The sequence below is a fragment of the Hemitrygon akajei genome, chromosome 1, assembly GCF_048418815.1.
Source record: "Hemitrygon akajei chromosome 1, sHemAka1.3, whole genome shotgun sequence".
Lineage (NCBI taxonomy): Eukaryota > Metazoa > Chordata > Chondrichthyes > Myliobatiformes > Dasyatidae > Hemitrygon > Hemitrygon akajei.
This window is the reverse complement of record NC_133124.1, coordinates 7,079,762-7,101,081: the sequence shown is the minus strand read 5'-3', so window position 1 is coordinate 7,101,081 and position 21,320 is coordinate 7,079,762. Positions and strand designations below refer to the sequence as shown.

The window sequence follows — 21,320 nt, the reverse complement described above, 5'->3', positions numbered from 1 at the left end:
CTACAGTACAGCGCCAAGTTGTGTTTGGTCAGTTGCGTTTTCTCTGCCCTTCAGGGGCTTTATTGTTCCAGTAGTTGCCTCTTTGTTTTCACTACTGTCAGTCATGCAGGTCTGGGGTGGAGACACAGGTATAGAAAGATTCTTCATTGCTGTTCACATGACTGTTTTGTTAGCCCTGAGATGAACTCCTGAACCTGGAAGACCAATGCCTCTACCCTTTGACCTCTTTGGCATGGGTGATCTGCCAAGAGCCAAAGCATAAAGCCCTTGACTCCAGCCGGCATGGCTCTCCGGGTCATTGAGGCTCGCAAGCCTCCGAACTACGACAAGGTTGTAGTCCTCTTGGAGGTCACACCTCATCAGACAATGATAATAAACCTTATTCTGTTTCTGATCTGGATAAACTACGGTCATATGGCTGAGATCTGACTGGTACCATCACCGCAAGAGCATAGCCAGCAAATCTCATTGCTTCCTTTTCCTGCCCTGTACCTCCAGTATCCTTCAATCGTCCAATTCATCTTTCTCAACTTTGTGCCCCCCCAAGTGAGATTGCCCCAAAAACTGTGTCAGTTTACACACAAACTCACAAAAGACAATTGAGATTCATTTATTTATCACATGTACATCAAAAAGTAGTGAAATGTGTAATTTGCGTTAACAACCAACACAGTCCGGAGAATCGCAGGGGGCAGCCACGACTGGCTGTATAGGGCATGAGGATGGGTGAGTCAGTGAGCTCGGGGTTCGGGGTTCCGTCATCGGTCAGTCCAAAGTTTATTATCAAAGTACATATGTCACCATATACAACCCTGAGATCCATTTTCCTGCAGGCATACACAGTAAATACAAGAAATGAAAGACCACACCTGACAGGATGGACAGACAACCAATGTACAAAGGACACAATAGTGAAAAAGGTAAATGTATAAATAAGCAAAATAAATCAAGAATATGAGATGAAGATGAAGAGTCTTTGAAAGTGAGTCCATAGTTTGTGGGAACAGTTCAGTGATAGGGTGAGTGAAATTGAGAGAAGTTATCCCCTCTAGTTCATGGGCCTGATTGTTGAGGGGTAGTAATTGTTGCTGAACCTGGTGGTGTGAGACCTGAAGCTCCTGCACCTCCTTCCTGATGGCAGCAGTGAGAAGAAATCATGGCCGTGGCGAGGGTTTGATATTGAAGATCAAAGCCCAAAGGTTGATAAACCTGACTAAGCTAAAGCCCCTTAGTTTTGGACTCCTCTACCCTGGGGAAAAGTTACCATCCATCTTATCTATGCCCTCATAATTTTATAAACCTTGGTAAACAAGGCCAGCCCTCATTCTTTATGCTCCAGGGAATAAAGATCCAGCCTGTCAACAACTCCTTTCTAATCCTGGCAACACCCTTGTGAATCTTTTCCACTCTTTCCAGTTTAACCACATCTTTCCTGTATTAAAGTGACCAGAACCATGCACAGTACAAGTGCAGCCTCACTAACGACTTATACAACTGCAACATAATCTCCCACCTCCAATACCCAATGCCCTGACTGATGAGAACCAGCATACAGCCTGAGGAAAGGGTCTCGGCCCAAAGCCCCAACTGTTCGTTCGTTTGTATAGATGCTGCCTGACCTGCGGAGTTCCTCCAGCATTTTGTGTGTTGTTCTGGTTTTACAGCATCTGCAGAATCTGTTGTGTTTATGCAAAATGGCTTGTTTCACCAACCAGTCAACCTGTGACACTACTTTCAACAAATGATGCGTGTACTTCTTGGTTCCCTTGTGCTCTACCGCAAGTCCTGTGCTGGTTGGACTTTCCAAAGTGCAATACCTCACACTTGCCCACATGCCACCCCTCAGCCCAATTCCCTAAATGGTCAAAGATCCCCGTCGTCCACAATGACCACCTTCGAATTTCACGTCATTTCTGAACTTGCTGATCAAACCCCGTGCACTGTGACTCACTTTCGAGGACTCTACAACTCGCGTTCTCAGTATTACTTATTTATTTAGAGATACAGAACAGGCCCTTCCAGCAACCCACCAATGTAACCCTAGCCTAATCACCAGACAACTTACAGTAATCAATAACCTAACCAGTGCGCCTCTGGACCGTGGGAGGAAACCCACAAGCACGTGGGAAGGGAAGATAAACTGTCAACAGAGGATGACGGAACTAAACTCAGGTACTTTGAGCTGTAATAGTGTTGCGCTAATCTTTTTTTGTATTGACGCCGTTTGTCTTTTGCACGTTGGTTATTTGTCCATTTTTGTTGGTGTGTAAATTTTGATTGATTGCACTGTATTTCTTTGTGTCTACTATGAATGCCCACAAGAAACTGAATCGGCAGTATATGGTGATAATAAATTTACTGTGAATTTTGTGTCAAGGCATTGATATAAATAATGATAGACCATTTGAAGCTGAAGAAATATCATTTCAGACTATTTGTATCATGTCGGAATTTGGAGAAACACAATTAAATGTTTTGAATGTGTTTAATTGCATAATGGTGCTGATGCTTTGCAATAGTTTAACTAAGCTAAAAATGTTTTGTTGATGATTTTCATTTGTATTCCAGTGCCTGAGGCTTCTGACTAAGTGTCCAACAATAATCAGCCAGTATTGATGGATTCCAGTTGCCCTGATACCGTTGCTCCATGACTGCAATACCCCAGTGAAACCTTTCACCGTGATCATCACCGACAGCGCCAACATTTGCAGGGAAGGAGTCTAAATGGGAATGCAGAAAATGAATCTTTAGTGACATGTTGCATTTCATGGTTTTGTATGCTTGAAGCATGTTGTCAACCAGCCGCATTAAGTTCAGTGCTCTGTAGTTGCCAAGAAAACTTTCAACGACATCTTTGAATGCTGTCCATGCTGTTTTCTCCAGTCCCACCAGAGGTACTTCACGTTGTCTGTCATTGATAACCTGTTTGATTTGTGGATCAACAAAAACACCTTCCTTAATCTTGGCATCAGTTAATCTGGGAAACATCTGTCTCAAATATTGAAATCCTTCATGCAGCATCCACCCTGCCTGAGCATGATAGAAAACATTTCAGCTTATATGGTGAGCAACATTTTAATTAACTTAAATTATGTATTGAAATAACAAATATAGGCAATTTTTTAAAATGGTGCATGATAAGGAAATTTCATGGTGATTTTCGTGATCAGCAGTCCAAAATCCACAAGATGCATCTAAAAGTATTCAGGAAGCAAACTCTTTGATTTCCAGTACTACCACCCTCTGCTTCATAACTCCAAGCCAATTTAAGAGAGTAGTGTTGTCCCAGCACCCTGACCCGATCAGCACCCCTCCCAGAACAAACTCTAGTCATCTACACTGTGTGTCACCGTCAAACTTTGTCTTTACAACAAAACCAAGTGGGCACAGCAGAAGACTGTGAACATTGTAAGGTCATTTGTTCTTGAAGTACTGTGATACCTATTAAAGCATGACTTTTTTAATCAACAGGATTATATTTTAATATTTTTTGAAACCTAATAATCCCCAGGATGAAACACAGCTAGTGGCCAAAAGCTTTTGACAAGACTAAATGGCTTCTTTGTACCTGTTCCTATTTTGTGGGGTGGCACGGGCAGCGTAGTGGTTAGCACAATGCTTTACAGTGTAGGTGCACTGGGTTCATTTCCCGCTGCTGCCTGTAAGGAGTTTGTACGTTCTCCCCGTGACTGTGTGTGTTTCCCCCCACATTCCGAAGCTGTACTGGTTGATAGGCTAACTGGTCATTGTAAAATATCCTGTAAATCGGCTGGGATTAAATTGGGGGATTGCTGGATGGCACAGCTCGAAGGACCTAATCTGCGCTGTATCTCAATAAATAAACAGATTTGTACAACAAAATTCCATTACCACAGAAGAGACGTGAAAAGTCCTAATGAAGGATCTCAGTCCAAAACATTGGCTCTTTATTCCTCTGCGTGATGCTGTCTGACCTGCTAAGCCCCTCCAGCATTTTGTGTGTTATTGTGTTAATCTTGATTTCCAGCATCTGCAGAAACTCCTGTGCTTTTGCAAATCTGTATCATTGCCTGGTTGACTACTAAGAACTAAACACCAGTTCTAAAAATACATACAAGATCAAATTTATTCAAAGCCTCAAAGTGTGCCTGCATGAAGACTGAGGTAAATACAGGCTACAAGGTGCACCATCTTTTTCAATGAATTAAGTTTCTAAAAAATTTAAATCACAGCTCAAGAAAACAAAATACATTTAAAACTAAAAATACTAAACAGAGAAACACTGACAGAATTGAACATTTCAATGACAATCAACAAGTGATCCTGCTGTCAAATAAACCCTCAGAGTTCAAATGCTGGTAACTGCTTGCTTCATCTTTGATCAGGCAAGCAGTAGCTTAATCCACATGGTGCCGGGGGGGTGGAGGGCTGGGGAGGGACTTGCAGGTGGACTGGGTAAAGGACAAACACAGTCAGCCACAGAGTTTGGAATTAACTCCCAATATGTTAAAAATCCAGCTGCTTATTTCAACTGAAATTCTATTTACCAGTTTTTCCCAAATAAAAATGGGTATATTTTTCAAAGCTGCTTTTTGTTTACTTCGCTTTATTGAAGATAAATAAACAATCTTCCCAGTGTTCAAATTTTGTCAATCAATACCGGCACTTTTAATACTTTTAAATTGTGATTCTGGGCACCTCGATCCAAATGGTCCAAAAGAAGTTTCATTTCTACGTTCAGGATACTTTAAAACTTTCTGGTAAGTGCATCCTGTCCATAAAGTAAGTTAGAAAAAATATGCCCAGAATATTTTCACAAGTAGAAATGGAAATTTAAATAAAATTAAGCTTTGCTGAACACAGTGATTATTTGCAGATAATTTTGACAATATTGCAATGCATCATTGAATGCAAACAGAATGGAAAAGGGGAAGAAAACAAAAATCAGTTTTATATTCACAACTTAAGAGATTGCAACTCAAGCCAAAGTTTCTTCTTTTTCAGAGAAAAGAGTATTTGGTATTAAGGTCAGCAGGAGTTCCAATTTTAGGGAGGCTGATGCTATCACCTCTTAAAGCCCCATCCAGTATACCATAACAAGACTGGGATATTCTCAGTTACTTCACTGCACAAATACTGTTAAAGTAATAGTGAACCCAGAGGGAGTGAGCTCAGAGTGACAGCTCTTTGCTTTTGGTGGTAAAACAGAAACAAATCATTTATTCCAGAGTTGAGGTATTTCTTCTGCATGTAAAATAAAACAGCTTGTTACATCCTACACCTTAATGTAAACAAAAGACAAAATAGTTATGTACAAAACATGCTTTCTAAGTGTCTAATATATTATGACGACAACACACTTCATGTAAAGCATATTCTAGTTCCAGTGTTTAGAAAACTTTAAACATTCAAATGAGGCAGTTCTAAAAAAAAAGTTTTTTAAACAAGGCAATGTTATAACCCTAAAGAGCTACAGTATACGTTCCCTTTTCCAGTTTCACACAGTATTCCCATCACACTTCATGACTGGCAATTCTCCTATTCAGAGTTCACTTCCTCCATGATCTCCATTACGACGGTGCGTTGGCCAGTGAGGATGAGGTTGCTGATAGTTCTGTAGTCCAGGTGAAGAACATTTAGTCCATTGACAGAAACAACGAATTGCCGAATCTAAAAAAAAGTTGAGAAACAAACAACATCATTTCAACAGTTATTTCACAGAAGCGTAGAAGAATGCAGCACAGTGCCACGGTGCATGGCCCTTTTCATCTTCAACCTACACAAGATCAATTGAAACAAGAGACACTGCAGATGCTGGAAATCCAGAGCAACACGCGCAAAATGCCAGGGGAACTCAGCAGATCAGGCAGCATAAATGGAAAGGAATTAAGGGCTGAGACCCTTCATTAGGATGCCTGATGGAAGGTCTCCACAGAAAACATCAACGCTTTATTCCACTCCATACATGCTTTATTCCACTCCCAGCATTTTCTGTGTGTTACTCTAAGATCACTCTAACATAGCCCTCCAGTTCTTTCCTTTCACCCATGTGCCTATCTACAAGCATCTTAAATGCCCTTTCACTCTCTGTATAAAAGGTATATACAGTGTCTATAAAAAGTATTCCCCCCCCCCTTGGAAGTTCTCATGTTTTATTGTTTAACAACTGAATCACAGTGGACTTAATTTGGGCTTTTTGACACTGGTCAACAGAAAAATAACTTCTGTGTCAAAGTGAAAACAGATCTCTACAAAGTGATATAAATTAATTACAAATATAAAACATAAAATAATTGATTGCATAAGTATTCACCCCCCTTAATATGATAAATCAAATCATCACTGATGCAGCCAATTGGTTTTAGAAGTCACATAATTAGTTAAATGGGGATCACATGTGCCAACTGCTGGTGAGTCAGTATCCTGACAAAAAATGACACCATGAGAACAAGAACACTCCAACAAACGATGAAAAGGTTATTGAAAATCACAAGCCAGAAGATGGATACAAGAACATTTTCAAGTCATTGAATATCCCTTAGAGTTCAGCTAAGTCAATCATCAAGAAATGGAAAGAATATGGCACAGCTGTAAATCTGCCTAGAGCAGGCTGTCCTCAAAAACTGAGTGAGTGTGCAAAAAGGGGACCTGTGACAACTCTGAGGAGTTACGAGCTTCAGTGGCTGAGATGGGAGAGGCTGTGCATACAACTGTTGTCTGGGTGCTTCACCAGTCACAGCTTTATGGGAGAGTGACAAAGAGAAAGCTTCTGAAAAAAACTCACATTAAATCTCAGCTAGAGTTTGTGGGATACTCTGAAGTCAGCCAGAAGAAGATTGCGTGGCCTAACGCAACCAACATTGAACTTATTGGCCGTCAGGCTAAACATTATCTTTGGCATAAGCCAAACACCACACATCATCAAAAGCACACCAACCCCACCATGAAGCACGGTGGTGGCTACATCATGCTGTGGGGATGCTTCACTGCAGCAGGTCCTGGAAGGTTTGTGAAGGTAGAGGGTAAAATGAATGCAGCACAATACAGGGAAATCCTGGAGGAAAACCTGATGCAGTCTGCAGGAGAACTGTGACTTGGGAGAGGATGTGTTTTCCAGAAAGAGGATGACCCCAAGCATAAATCCAAAGCTACACAGGAATGGATTAAAAACAACAAAGTTAATGCCCTGGAGTGAGTCAGAGTCCAGACCTCAATCCAATTGAGAATTTGTGCCTGGACTTAAAAAGTGCAACACACACAACATGCTGGAGGAACTCAGCAGGCAGACCAGGCAACATCTATGGAAGAGTACAGTCAATGTTTCGGGCTGAAACCTTTCATCAGCACTGGAGGAAAAAAGATGAGGAGTCTAAGTAAGAAGGTGGGGTGGGGTGGGGAGGGGTCAGTCCATGGCCTCCTCCACTGTCATGAGGCCACACTCAGCTTGGAGGAGCAACACCTTGTATTCTGTCTGGGTAGCCTCCAACCTGATGGCATGAACAGTGACCTTTTGAAATTCTGGTAATGTCCCCACTTTGCAATTCCCCATTCCATCTGGTGCTCCTCCCCCTTTTCTTCCCTTCATGGTTTTCTGTCCTCTATCAAATTCCCCCTTCTCCAGCCCTGTATCTCTTTCACCAATCAAATTCACAGCTCTTTACTTCATCCCTCCGACCTCTCAGTTTCACCTATCCTCTGATGTTTCTTCCTCCCCTCCCCTCACCTTCTAACTCTGACTCCTCATCTTTTTTTCTTCAAGGCCCGATGAAAGGTCTCCGCCCAAAACATCAACTGTACTCTTTTCCAATAGATACTGCCTGGCCTGCTGAGTTCCTGCAGCACTTTTTGTGTGTTGTAAAGAGCTGGGAGGTTGATTGGCGGAAGAGATACGGGGCTGGAGAAGGGGGAATCTGAGAGGACAGAAGGCCATGGAAGAAGGAAAAGGGTGAGGAGCACCAGAGGGAGGCGATAGGCAGGTAAGGAGACAAGGTTAGAGAGGAATGGGGAATGATTAAGGGAATGTGGGGACTGTGGTGATATCACGTGTCACGTGATTGGACAGAGTTCGGAGCATGCGCAGAAATGGCAGAATAATCTAGAAAGCATGGCAGTGTAAAACGTGGTTGCTGTTTGCTGTTAAATAAAAGATCTAGTTATGTTCTTCCAGAATGTTTCCTTATGAGTAACCCACAGTACGTATAACAAACACAACATGGTGTCAGAAGTCGGTCTGGAAGAATAATACGTTTCAATAACAGGGGAGAAGTGAAGATAATCAAAAAAAAAGCACACACTTTTTTAGTGTTTGCTAACAGCTTTAAAAATGGAAGTTTTGCAACCCCCCATCAACGCTTCAGCTGACTGGAAATGTTGCTGAAAACTGGAAAAGATTTAAACAGCGTTTTGAAATTTATTTATCAGCGATTGGAGCAGAAAATAAAACGGAAAAAACTAGAGCTGCGACTCTACGCCACGTGATTGGTGATGACGCAATTGAGGTATATAACCATTTTACTTTTTGAGAATGGAGATAATTTGAATTTAAAAGCGATAATTAACAAGTTTGAAGCATTTTGTATACCAAAGCGCAATGTGATGTATGAACGGTACAAATTCTTTACATGCAAGCAGAAAGCTGGTCAAATGATTGATCTATTTGTTACCGAGGTGAGAAACTGCAGTAAAACATGTGTTTGCAGAGCTGACAGACTCTCTCATTAAAGACAGAATTGTTTGCAGCATTCTGAATAATGGTCTGAAAGAAAGACTCTTAAGAGAACCAGACATAGATTTGGAAAAAGCTTTGATTCTATGCAAAGCTTCAGAATTTGTGACATCACAGGCTAAAGAGCTTTTTATTGAGAGCTATGTAGACACTGTGGAAAAGTGTGAATGTTAGAAAAAGTAATAAAATGGCAATGAAACCGACAGAGAGCAAGACATCATCTGAAAGAAAAAATCTTTATGATCGCTGTGGGCGCCAGCACTGACCTAAACAGTGTCCATCATATGGGAAAATGTGGAATCACTGCAGTAAGAGTAATTATTTTTCATGCCATTGCAGAAGCAGAAAGAAAATAAAACACATAAATGCAGTCAGTGCTTGAAAATGAACGTGAGGAGTTTTATATCGATGTGCTTCGTGAAAACAAAATAAGAATGACTGGACTATGCCATTGCAAGTGAATCAAAACAATATTCTGTTTAAACTTGATACTGGAGCACAAGTAAATGTTCTTGCAGAATCTGAGTTTATTAAAGCCAAGACCAAAGTTACATCAGACAAATACAAAAGTGACTGGTATTCAGGTGCAGACATCCAGTTAAAGGAACATGTGTGCCAAAAGTATCAGACAGAAATATTGTGCACATGCTTTCATTTGTGGCCGTGCCAAAAAAATGTAGTCAATACTTGGCTTATCTGCCTGTGAGAGACTCAATTTTGTGAAAAGAGACTTAGTCCTGGACAGTGACACAGACTCAGAATATAGTGACTTGATGAGAGCGAGGGAGAGAGAGAGAGAGGGAGAGTGGGAGAGGGGGAGAGGGAGGGGCAGAGGGAGAGGGAGAGGGAGAGGGAGAGAAAACAGAATTTGATTCCAATGCAGCAAAAGTAAAAGAAGTCATAAAGGAAAATCCCAGACCCATCCCTTTGTTACCAGCCTCTGACAAAGCTTTGCCAGCAAAACCAAACTTGCCGGTACAGTACAATACTGAGCTGAAGCCAAAGAATGACAAGAATTCGGATCCAACGGAAGAAGTGAAAGCCCAAGTGAAGGAATTGAGAAGTTTTATTGAAATGATGAAGTTTCAGCGTAAAAAAGAGATTACACAGTTAATGAATGAATTGCGATTTCTTCGCAAAGACCTCAAGAAAGAGCTTCAGTTAAATGATGCAGACCAGACAAACCATGAAAATAACAACCAAACACAAGAACTGTGTGAACCACTCTTCACTCTGTGTGGTCTACTCATGTTCGTAAACCCCCAGAGACTGATAGAGGCATGTTAAATTAAGCATTTGTTTTGATTAATGTTGCTAATTGTTTTCCTTTTTAAGGAAGGGAAGATGTGGTGATATGACGTGTTAGAACGTGATTGGAGAGAGTTCGGAGCATGCGCAGAAATGGCAGAATGATCTAGAAAGCATGGCAGTGTAAAACATGGTTGCTGTTTGCTGTTAAAAACTTCTAGTTATGTTCTTCCAGAATATGTTTCTTTATGAGTAACCCACAGTATGTATAAAGAACACAACATGGTGACAGAAGTCGGCAATTACTGGAAGTTTGAAAAATTGATGTTCATGCTCTCAGGTTGGAGCTGCTGCTCTTCCAACCTGAGAGTGGCCTCATCGTGACTGTAGGAAGCCATGGACTGATAAGTTGGAATGGGAATGGGAATTAAAATGGGTGGCCACTGGGAGATGATGCTTTTTCTGTTGGATGGAGTGTAGGTGCTCGGTGAGCTGATCTCCCAATCTATATCGGTATATACAGGAGGCCACACTGACCTCAACAGATTCACAGGTGAAGAGTTGCCTCATCTGGAAGGACTGTTTGGGCCCCTGGATGGTGGTGAGGGAGAAGGTGTAGGAGCAGGTGTAGCACTTGCTCTGCTTGCAAGTATAAGTGCCAGGAGGGAGATCAGTGGAGAGGGATGAATGGACAAAGGAGTCGTGTAGGGTGCAATCCCAAAGGGAAAAATGTGCTTGGTGGTGGGATCCCATTGCAAATGGTGGAAATTCCAGAGCGTTATGTGCTGGATGTGGAGGCAGGTGGGTGTAGGCGAGGACAAGAGGAACCCTATCCCTGGGCGGATGGCGGGAGGATCGGTTGAGGGCAGATGTATGCGAAATGGAAGAGACGCGGTTGAGGGTAGTGTTGATGGTAACAGAAGGGAAGCCCCTTTCTTTTAAAAAAAAGGAGGATATCTCCTTCATTCTGGAATGAAAAGCCTCATCCTGAGAGTAGATGCGGCAGAGTCGGAGGAGTTGAGAGAAGGGGATAGCATTTTTACAAATAAGGTGGAGAAAGGTATAATCCAGGCAGCTGTGAGAGTCTGAGGGTTTATAATAGACATCAGTAGATAAGCTGTCTCCAGAGATAGAAACAGAGAGATCAAGAAGATCGAGAAAGGGGAGGGAGGTGTCAGAAATGGACCAGGTAAATTTCAGGACAGGGTGAAAGTTGGAGGCAAAGTTGATGAAGTTGACGATCTCTGCATGGGTGCAGGAAGCAGCACCAATGCAGTCGTTGATGTTGTGTAGGAAAAGTGGGGGGGGGGGGGGGGTGACAGGTGACACCAGTGTAGGCTTGGAACATACACTGTTCCACATAGCCAACAAAAAGGTAGGCATAGCTGGGACGCATGCGAGAGTTTGAAGGAAGCAGGAGGAGCCAAAGGAGAAATTATTGAGAGTGAGGACAAGTTCCACCAGACAGAGGAGAGTGGTCGGGGAGGGGAACTTGTCTGGTGTCTAGAAAGAAACTGAGAGCTTTGAGGCCTTCCTGGTGGGGGGTGGAGGTGTATAGGGACTGGACATCCATGGTGAAAATAAGATCCTCGGGACCTGAATCATGAAATCATGTGAAGTGTCATGGATGTAGGTTGGAAGGGACAGAACTGGGGGATAAAACTGAGTTGAACAATACAGATGAGTTCAGTGGGGCAGGAACAAGCTGGAACAGTGGGTCTACCTGGAAAGGCAGGTTTGTGGATCTTGGGGGGGAAGTGGTGGAAATGGGAGGTGCTGGATGAGGAAACTATGAGGTTGGTGGCAGTGGATGGGAGATCCCTGGAGCTAATAAGGTCAGTGACGGTGTAGGAGATAATCGCCTGGTGCTCCTTAGTGGGATCCAGTTCAAGGGGTAAATAAGGCAAAGTATCTGACAGTTGTATCTGGATCATTAAAGATGAAATAGTGGCATACTAGAGTCCATTATTAAAGATTAAGGATGAAATAGTGGCATATCTAGATAGCAGTGATAGGATTGGGCCGAGCCAGCATGGATTTACCAAGGGTAAATCATGCTTGACTAATCTATTGGAGTTTTTCGAGGATGTAACCAGGAAGTTAGACAAGGGAGATCCAGTGGATGTAGTGTACCTTGATTTTCAGAAGGCATTTGATAAGGTCCCACATAGGAGATTGGTGGGTAAAATCAAAGCTCATGGCATTGGGGGAAAGACATTGACATGGATAGAAAACTGGTTGGCAGATAGAAAGGGTAGCGGTGAATGGGTGTTTCTCAGAATGGCAGGTGGTGACTAGTGGGGTGCCACAGGGCTCGGTATTGGGACCACAGATGTTTACGATTTACGTCAATGATTTAGATGATGGCATTGAGAATAACATCAGCAAGTTTGCTGATGATACTAAGCTGGGTGGCAGTGTGACATGTGATGAGGATGTTAGGAGAATTCAGGGTGACTTGGATAGGCTGGGTGAGTGGGCAGATGTTTAATGTGAATAAGTGTGAGGTTATCCACTTTGGGAGTAAGAACAGGAAGGCAGATTATTATCTGAACGGTGTAGAGTTAGGTAAGGGAGTAATACAAAGAGATCTAGGAGTCCTTGTTCATCAGTCACTGAAGGTGAATGAGCAAGTGCAGCAGGCAGTGAAGAAAGCTAATGGAATGTTGGCCTTTATTACAAAGGGAATTGAGTACAAGAGCAAGGAAATCCTCTTGCATTTGTACAGGGCCCTGGTGAGACCACACCTGGAGTACTGTGTACAGTTTTGATCTCCAGGGTTAAGGAAGGACATCCTGGCTGTAGAGGAAGTGCAGCGTAGATTCACAAGGTTAATTCCTGGGATGTCCAGACTGTCTTACGCAGAGAGGTTAGAGAGACTGGGCTTGTACATGCTGGAATTAAGGAGATTGAGAGGGGATCTGATTGCAACATATAAGATTATTAAGGGATTGGACAAGATAGAGGCAGGAAATATGTTCCAGATGCTGGGAGAGTTCAGTATCAGAGGGCATGGTTTGAGAATAAGGGGTAGGTCATTTAGGACAGAGTTAAGGAAAAACTTCTTCACCCAGAGAATTGTGGGGGTCTGGAATGCACTGCCTTGGAAGGCAATGGAGGCCAATTCTCTGGATGCTTTCAAGAAGGAGCTAGATAGGTATCTTATGGATAGGGGAATCAAGGGATATGGGGACAAGGCAGGAACCAGGTATTGATAGTAGATGATCAGCCATGATCTCAGAATGGCGGTGCAGGCTCGAAGGGCCGAATGGTCTACTTCTGCACCTATTGTCTATTAACCTCAGCAAGGTAGAGGTCAGTCCAGACTATTACAGCACCCCTCTTATCTACGTGTTTGATGGTGAGGTAAGGATTAGTTCAGAGAGACTGGAGGGTGAGGTTGGAACTGTAGAGAGGGGCAGTGAAATTGAGACGGTTGATGTCCCGTCAGCAGTTGGCAATGAGAAGATCCAGAGCCAGCACTGTACATGTCCTCCAGCATTTGGTGTGTGTTGCCTGAATTTCCAGCATCTGCAGATTTTCTCTTGAAAAGGCTGTGCACTCACGATCCCCATACAACTTGAGAAGTTTTATAAAGAATTAGAAAAAAATGCAGTGTCCAGATGTGTAAAGGTGATAGAGACCTATCCACACAGACTCAAGGCTGTAATTGCTGCCAAAGGTGCATCTACTAAATACTGACCTGAAGGGGCTGAATATTTAAGCAATCAATTATTTTGTGTTTTATATTTGTAATTAATTCAGATCACTTTGTAGAGATCTGTTTTTACTTTGACACAAGTCTTTTTCTGTTGATCAGTGTAAAAAAAAAAGCAGAATTAAATCCACTGAAATTCAATATTGCAAAACAATAAAACATGAAAGCTTCCAAGGTGGTTGAATACTTTTCATATCCACTGTAAATACATAAATGGCAGAGCGGACTCGATGGGCTGAATGGCCTAATTCTGCTCCAATGTCTTCTGGAAGGTGCAGAACAATTTAAACTGACCAGAGCACCAACCTGCTGGAAGTATTCTAAATCCTTGTGGTGATAAATGGGTACAGCAGCCACACCCCAGTGAGATAGAGACATGCCTTTCCTAGGATGGGAAGTCAACTCCAGCAGAATGGGTGGATGAGATCTACTGGCTAGGAAAGCAGTTCTACAACACTCTGTGGAGATCGAAGGACATGATAAGGCACAGGAGAAGCCAAGGGAGACCCCAGTTTGTGAAGCTTACTCATACCCTAGACCCAGACTTCTGAAGTTGAGAGAGTGGAACCGCCCCAGTGCAATGGCATCTCCACTTTAAAACTCTCCTGCACAGGCTTCCCGTTATCATTGGACACGATAGACCACTCCTACGTTTAACCAGAACTGCCAGGTACAACAGCAAAGAGAAAATGATGCAAGTGGAGAGTGTCAACAATGGGAACCGTGATTCCCATTTTTAATACTTTGTGGCAATTAAAAATTGGGAGAGTAACGTTGACACTCTGTAAGGCCCTGGTTGGATCACACTTGGGATAGTCTTCAGTTCTGGTCACCTCAATATAGGAAGGATATGGAAGCTCTAAAGAGGGTGCAGAGGAGATTTACCAGGATGCCGCCTGAATTAGAGAGCATGTGTTATGAGGATTGATTGAGTAAGTTTCTAAGTCTGTAAGTTTCTAAGGTAGGCACAGAGATGATAGGGAAATGGAGGGCAATGTAGGAGAGAAGGGTTAGATTGTTAAAAGGTCAGTGTAACATTGTGGGCCGAAGGGCCTGTACTGTTCAATATTCTGTGATTACCGTGCGAGATCTACAGGTAGGATCCAACACTGATGATATGACCCATTTTGACCTATTGCACAACTGTGACAAATCAGCTCCTGCTGTTAGATGCTGAACATCAACAACACTCTTGGCCCAAACATGAGAGGCTAATCTTCCAAAATACTTTAACCACCTGCATATTATTCAAAAAGAAACCATAAATGAACCTTTGAGAAAGAGCACAAAACAGAAGTGAACCCTGGTCAAACAGCATAATTTCAAATCACTTGGTTGGATTCAGACTTTAATTAAAGTGGAATTACAAACTTCCTGCAGAGAGAAAAATCAATATCATCTCCCCCCCACCCCACCAAGCAGAAGGCATTGATTCTATTTATTCCAGATACCATCTGGTGCTTCGCCTCAAAGGCCGAAGCTCGTGGACAAGCCTCAGCTTTTACTGCAGGCTCATGTTCTGATTGAACAAAACTATTGCAATGAAACTAGATCATACGGGGATCAGGTTAAACATTTGTTCATTTTCTACCTCCAGTCAGGCAGCATACCTGCTTGCTGCTTTCCACGCAGACACTGACCCCTGCACGACCTCAGCTTTAACATTTGATGCGAGTGCCAGACGTCTATACCCAGAAAGACACTGACTTATTAGGCCCCATGGCAGTGTAGTGGTTAGCATGATGCTATTACAGCTCGGGGCAATCCAGAGTTTGGAGTTCAGTAACGAGTCTCTGTACGTCCTCTCTATGGAACTTTCCCCGGGTCCTCCTTTTCCTTCCACTGTCCAAAGTTGTACCAAGTAGATTAATTGGTCCTGTGATTAGGTTAGGGTTAAATCGAAGTTGTCAGGGATTGTGGGACAGTACTGGAGAGGCTACACTGAACTGTACTGCTACATAAAATAATTAAAATGAATAAGAAATTCTGTAAAGTGAATTTTAATATTACAGTTGACAGGAACTATGTGCATATTTACTATTTGATAGCAATGTTTTTAGTCAAAGACTCATATAGCATGACAGCAAGAGGAAAAGGCCCTTTGGCCCATCTAGTCCATGCTGAACTGTTATTTTGCCTAGCCACATCGGCCCACATAACCCTCCCATCCATGTACTTATCCAAACTTCTTTTTTTATATTGCAATCAAACCCACATCCACCACTTCTGTCGGCAGCTCGTTCCACACTCGCACCACCCTCTGAGTGAAGAAACTCCCCCTCAGGTTCCCTTTAAATATTTCACCTTTCACCCTTAATGAGCGTCCATCCCCTCAGATCTCCCTCTTGGGATTTATCCCTGCAAGCAGAAGTGCCTCACCTGCCCTTTCCCCTCCATTCAAGGCTCCCAAAAAAATCATTCTAGGTGAGGTAACACATTTACCATTCTACTTACTCTCTCATGCCTTCTCTTCTCCTCTCCTGTCCATCTCCTCCCTCTGGTGCCCTTCTTCCTTCCTTTTCTTCCATAGAAACCTCCCCTCTATCAGATTCATCCTTCTTCAGCTCTTTATCTCTTCCACCTATCCCCTCCCGTTATCTTACTTCATCATCCCACCACCACCCAACATCCCCCTCACCTGGTTCACCTATCACCTGCCAGCTTGTACTCACCACCGCTCCCACCCCCAGCACCATCACCACGTTCCATTCCTGGTTTCTTCCTCTTCCATTCCATCCTAATAAAAGGCCACAGCCTGAAACGTCAACGGTTTATTCCCCTCCATAGATGCAACCTGGCCTGTCGAATTCCTCCTGCATTTTGTATTTCTGTGCCTGCTGCAAGGAGCACTGCAGTGTTGCATGGTCGGGAAATGGAAAGGTCTGAAGGTTGATAAGTCACCTGGGCCAGATGATGTCTGAAAGAGGTGGCTGAACAGATCATGGAGGCATTAGGAAAGATCTTTCAAGAACCACTAGAATCCAGAATGGTTCCGGAAGACTGGAAAATTGCCAAAGTCACTCCACTCTTCAAGAAGGGAGAGAGGCAGAAGAAAGGAAACTATCCCAGTTGGCAAGATGTTGCAGTCGGTCATCAAGGATGAAGACCCAGGGTACTTGGAGTCAAGTGCTAAAACAGACCATAGTCAGCATGGTTTCCTTAAGGGAAAATCTTGTTGGACAAATCAGTTGGAAAACTTTGAAGAAATAACAAGCAGGATAGACAAAGGAGAATTGGTTGATTTTGTGCACTTGGATTTTCAGAAGGGCTTTGACAAGGTGCCACACATGAGGCTGCTTAACAAGCTACGAGCCCATGGTATTACGGGAAAGATTCTAGCATGGATAAAGCTGTGGCTGATTGGCAGGAGGCAAAGAGTGGGAATAAAGGGAGCTTTTCCTGGTGTTTTACAGGGGTTTGAGTTGGGATTAATTTCTTCTTACGTTATATGTCAATGATTTGGATGATGGAATTGATGGGTTTATTGTAAAGCTTGCGTACAATATGTAGGTGAAGGGGCAGGTGCTTTTGAGGAAGAGAGGCTTCAAAAGGACTGAGACAGATTAGGAAAATGGGCAAAAAATGGCAGATGGAATACAGTTTTGGTAAGTGTATGATCATGTACTTTGGTAGGAGAAACAACAGAGTTGACTATTTTCTAAATGCAGGTTTCCCTAAAGGTTAACTTGCAGGTTGAGTCTGTGGTGAGGAAGGCAAATGCAATGTTAACATTCATTTCAAGAGGACTAGAATAGAAATGCAGGAAGGTAATGTTGAGACTTTATAAAGCCCTGGTGAGGCCTCACTTGGAGTATTGTGAGCAGGTTTGGACCCCTTATCTTAGAAAGGATGTGCTGAAACTGGAGAGAGTTCAAACGAGTTTCACGAAAATGATTCCAGGATTGAATGGCTTCTCATATACAGAGAGTTTGATAGATCTGGGCCTGTATTCACTAGAAATCAGAAGAATAAGGGGTGACCTCATTGAAACCTATTCAATGATGAAAGGCCTTGATAGAGCAAATGTGGAAGGTGTAGCGGGGTGCTACGCGCAGCGCTGAAATTACGACAATGAGTCGATAAACTGCAGCCACAGAATCTGTTTATTTCAAAAACACAGTCTTGCTTTAAAGCCTGTCTCCCCCACTCGATACTTCGAGAGGCACGTAACTGAAACTCCTTGAGGCTATCTACCTTTGTCTCTGGCTCTGGCTAATTGTCAGCCGGTTCCAGTGAGCTAGTAATTGGGTCGCCACATAACCCCCCCCCCAGAACCGGCGATACACCCCCCCCAATGTCCACAGTCTGGGCCGGACCCGGTTTGGGAGGTCGGCCTCTGCGCCGCAGTGCCGGCAACTCGACCGGTTGCGCCAAGTCCACATGGGCCGGTTTGAGTCGGTCCACTGTGAAAACCTCCTCTCTCCCCCCAACGTCCAGCACGAACGTGGACCCGTCGTTTCTGATCACCGTAAACGGCCCCTCGTAGGGCCGTTGCAGCAGTGGCCGATGCCTGCCCCTTCGTACAAACACAAACTTACAGTTCTGCAGACCTTTGGGTACGCAGGTCGGGTGCTGCCCATGCTGCGAAGTGGGTATGGGGGCCAGGGCACCGAGCCTCTCGCGTAGTCTGCCCAGGACCGCTGCGGGTTCTTCCTCTCGCCCCCTGTCGCCTTGGGCACCATGTGCAGGGGAGAGGCCCATGGGCTGTCGGACCGCCGAATGATCCCCAATTCCTCCATCCGCTTGAACTCCTCCTTCGCCAGTCGGAGCTTGTCCGGGGGAAGCCGCCAAGCGCGGGCATGGAGGGGTGGTCCCTGGGTCAGGATGTGGTGCTGTACGCCGTGTCGGGGCATGGCTGCCGTGAACTGCGGTGCCAGAACCGATGGGAAATCCGCCAGGACCCTGGTGAAGTCATTGCTGGACAGCGTGATGGAGCCGAGGTGAGGGGCTGGCAACTGGGCTGCACCCAGGGGGAATGTCTGAAAGGTCTCGGCGTGAACCAGTCTCTTCCTGGGCAGGTCGACCAGTAGGCTGTGAGACCGCAAAAAATCCGCACCCAGAAGCGGTTGGGCTACGGCGGCCAGTGTGAAGTCCCACGTAAACTTGCTGGAGTCGAACCGTAGCTGCACCGGACGGGTGCCATAAGTCGTTATAGTGCTGCCGTTCGCGGCCCGTAGGGGGGGACCCGGCGCCCTGCTGCGGGTGTCGTAACTCGTCGGAGGTAAGACGCTGATCTCGGCACCGGTGTCGACCAAAAACCGGCGTCCCGACTGTTTGTCCCAGACATACAGGAGGCTATCCCGATGGCCAGCCGTCGTAGCCATCAGCGACGGCTGGCCCTGGCGTTTCCCGGGAACTGGCAGGGCAGGCGACAACGGTGGGCTTCTGCGCCCCACCGCTGGTGGTAGAAACACCATTGCTCGTTGGGCTCCACACCCCGGCCTCTGGGTTTAGCGGGCTCTGCGGCCGGGCCTGGACTGGTTTGCTGCTGGGAGCGTGGCCTGGTGATCTGTGAGATGGACGCCCCACTCACCTTCTTGGCATTCCACAGCATGTCCGCCCGGGCTGCCACCTTCCGGGGGTCGCTGAAATCCGCGTCGGACAGCAGCAGGCGTATGTCCTCGGGCAGCTGCTCCAGGAAAGCCTGCTCAAACATGAGGCAGGGTGTGTGTCCGTCGGCCAGAGATAACATCTCATTCATTAAAGCTGATGGAGGCCTGTCTCCCAAGCCATCCAGGTGCAGTAAACGGGCAGCTCGCTCGCGGCGGGAGAGCCCGAAAGTCCCTATGAGCAGGGCTCTGAATGCTGTGTACTTGCTGTCCGCCGGGGGAGACTGTACGAACTCCGCGACCTGGGCCGCTGTGTCCTGGTCGAGGGAGCTCACCACGTAGTAGTAACAGGTGTCCTCTGAGGTTATTTGCCGAACATGGAATTGGGCTTCTGCTTGCTGGAACCATAGGTGAGGTTGTAGCGTCCAGAAGCTTGGCAGCTTCAAGGAAACCGCGTTAACAAACGCAGCATCTGCCATCTCCGGTCCAAAAAAACGTTTGGACCGTCAGGGTCACCAATGTAGCGGGGTGCTACGCGCAGCGCTGAAATTATGACAAGGAGTTGATAAACTGCAGCCACAGAATCTGTTTATTTCAAAAACACAGTCTTGCTTTAAAGCCTGTCTCCCCTACTTGATACTTCGAGAGGCACGTAACTGAAACTCCTTGAGGCTATCTACCTTTGTCTCTGGCTCTGGCTAATTGTCAGCCGGTTCCAGTGAGCTAGTAATTGGGTCGCCACAAAAGGATGTTTCCTGTGGTGGGAGAGTCTAAGACCAGAGGACACAGCCTCAGAATAAAGAGGTATGCATTAGAATGGAGATGAGGAGGAATTTCTTTAGCCAGAGGGTGGTGAATCTGTGGAATTCTTTGCCACAGGCAGTTGTGGACTAAGTCTCTGTTTATTTATGTAAAGGGGGTTTCTTCTTTTTTCTTTGTTACTGTGTATGTAATCAAAATGGCTTCTTTGTTTTGTTAAAAGCAGGAATGCTTCTTTGTTGCGAGAGAGTGCTGGAAGCTTGTTTGGGTTAAAATTTACTGATAACGAGAATTGTATTCCTTTGTAAACCCAATTGGGATTAATGTTGTTCTTTCTTCTGAGTCTGTAAGCTATTGTTGGCAGGCTTTTGGGGAGATCGGCGCGAGGGGTTGAGAGAGAGAGAGGACGTGATGCTGTAAGCTGGGCGAGGAACGGACCCCAAGCGGGGGTCCAAGGCCAGGAGGTACTCCGAGGAGAGGAGATAAAGCTAGATGTGCTTGGTTGACCACTTCGGGTGGTCCTAAGCTGCGAGTCGAGGAGTTCGGAGGGGATCGAATGGTGGCCAGAAGACTTCAGTAATTGAGCTCCAACGGTTGTGCACGAAGTGGTTTGGACTTTGATAAGTTTGGCGCCTTTTCTTTTTTTTCTCTTATTCATATATACTGTATCGTTATTAATCACTTAGTTATAGTAATCTTTATAAATTGTACTCATTTAATCGCATAAGGTGTACTGTCTGTTTTTTGGGCAAGGCGGGGACATCACACAGCATCCACACCGGCTGATTACCCAGTTTGGCGGGGCCGAAGGCTGCTCCCCCTAGACGAGAACGAGCTGAGCAAGCCTGAGGCGACCCAGGGGGTTACATTTAAGGCAGAGGTTGATAGATGATTGACTGGTCAGGGCTTCGAGTGAGACAGGAAGAAGCAGAGAGGAAAACTGGACCAGCCATGATGACATGGAGGAGCAGACTCGATGGGGCAAATGGCCTAATTCTGCTCCTATACAGTATCTCATGGTCAGCACAGTGCCTTACAGAACCACTAACCCGGGTTCAATTCCCACCACTACCTGTAAGGAGTTTCTATATTCTCCCTGTGACCGCATGGGCTTCCCCTGGGTGCTCTGGCTCCCTCCCACAGTCTAAAGATGTGCCGGTTGTTAGGTTACGTTGTCAAGGTAAACGGTCCCGTGACTAGGCTAGGGTTAAGTTGGGGGATTGCCGGGTGGTGAGTCTCGAAGGGCCAGTTCCACGGTGAATCTCAATAAAGAATTGAGCCGGTTTGGCTGTGGGCCTGCCAGGTGGTACTCAAGCAGCCATGGTGGGTTTATACACCGCTC

General features: G+C 44.9%; 1 protein-coding gene and 1 long non-coding RNA gene across 5 annotated transcripts in view; one reads left to right on the top strand and one right to left on the bottom strand.

The window, feature by feature from the left end:
- The window catches only part of LOC140716373 (uncharacterized), a 66,280-nt gene extending 62,261 nt beyond the window's left edge, over window positions 1-4,019 (top strand). Inside the window, exon 8 of one of the 4 annotated variants that reach the window (XR_012096301.1) lies at window positions 2,569-4,019. This is a non-coding gene — a long non-coding RNA (uncharacterized lncRNA). The remainder of the gene's footprint in view (window positions 1-2,568) is intronic. The other 3 variants (XR_012096290.1, XR_012096296.1, XR_012096294.1) reach the window with 3 other exon arrangements.
- A 68-nt stretch (window positions 4,020-4,087) lies between these two features.
- deptor (DEP domain containing MTOR-interacting protein) overlaps window positions 4,088-21,320 on the bottom strand; it is a 119,498-nt gene continuing 102,265 nt past the window's right edge. The window contains exon 10 of the mRNA XM_073028969.1: window positions 4,088-5,649. Coding sequence (XP_072885070.1) covers window positions 5,518-5,649 — 132 coding nt within the window. The 3' untranslated portion in view covers window positions 4,088-5,517. The remainder of the gene's footprint in view (window positions 5,650-21,320) is intronic.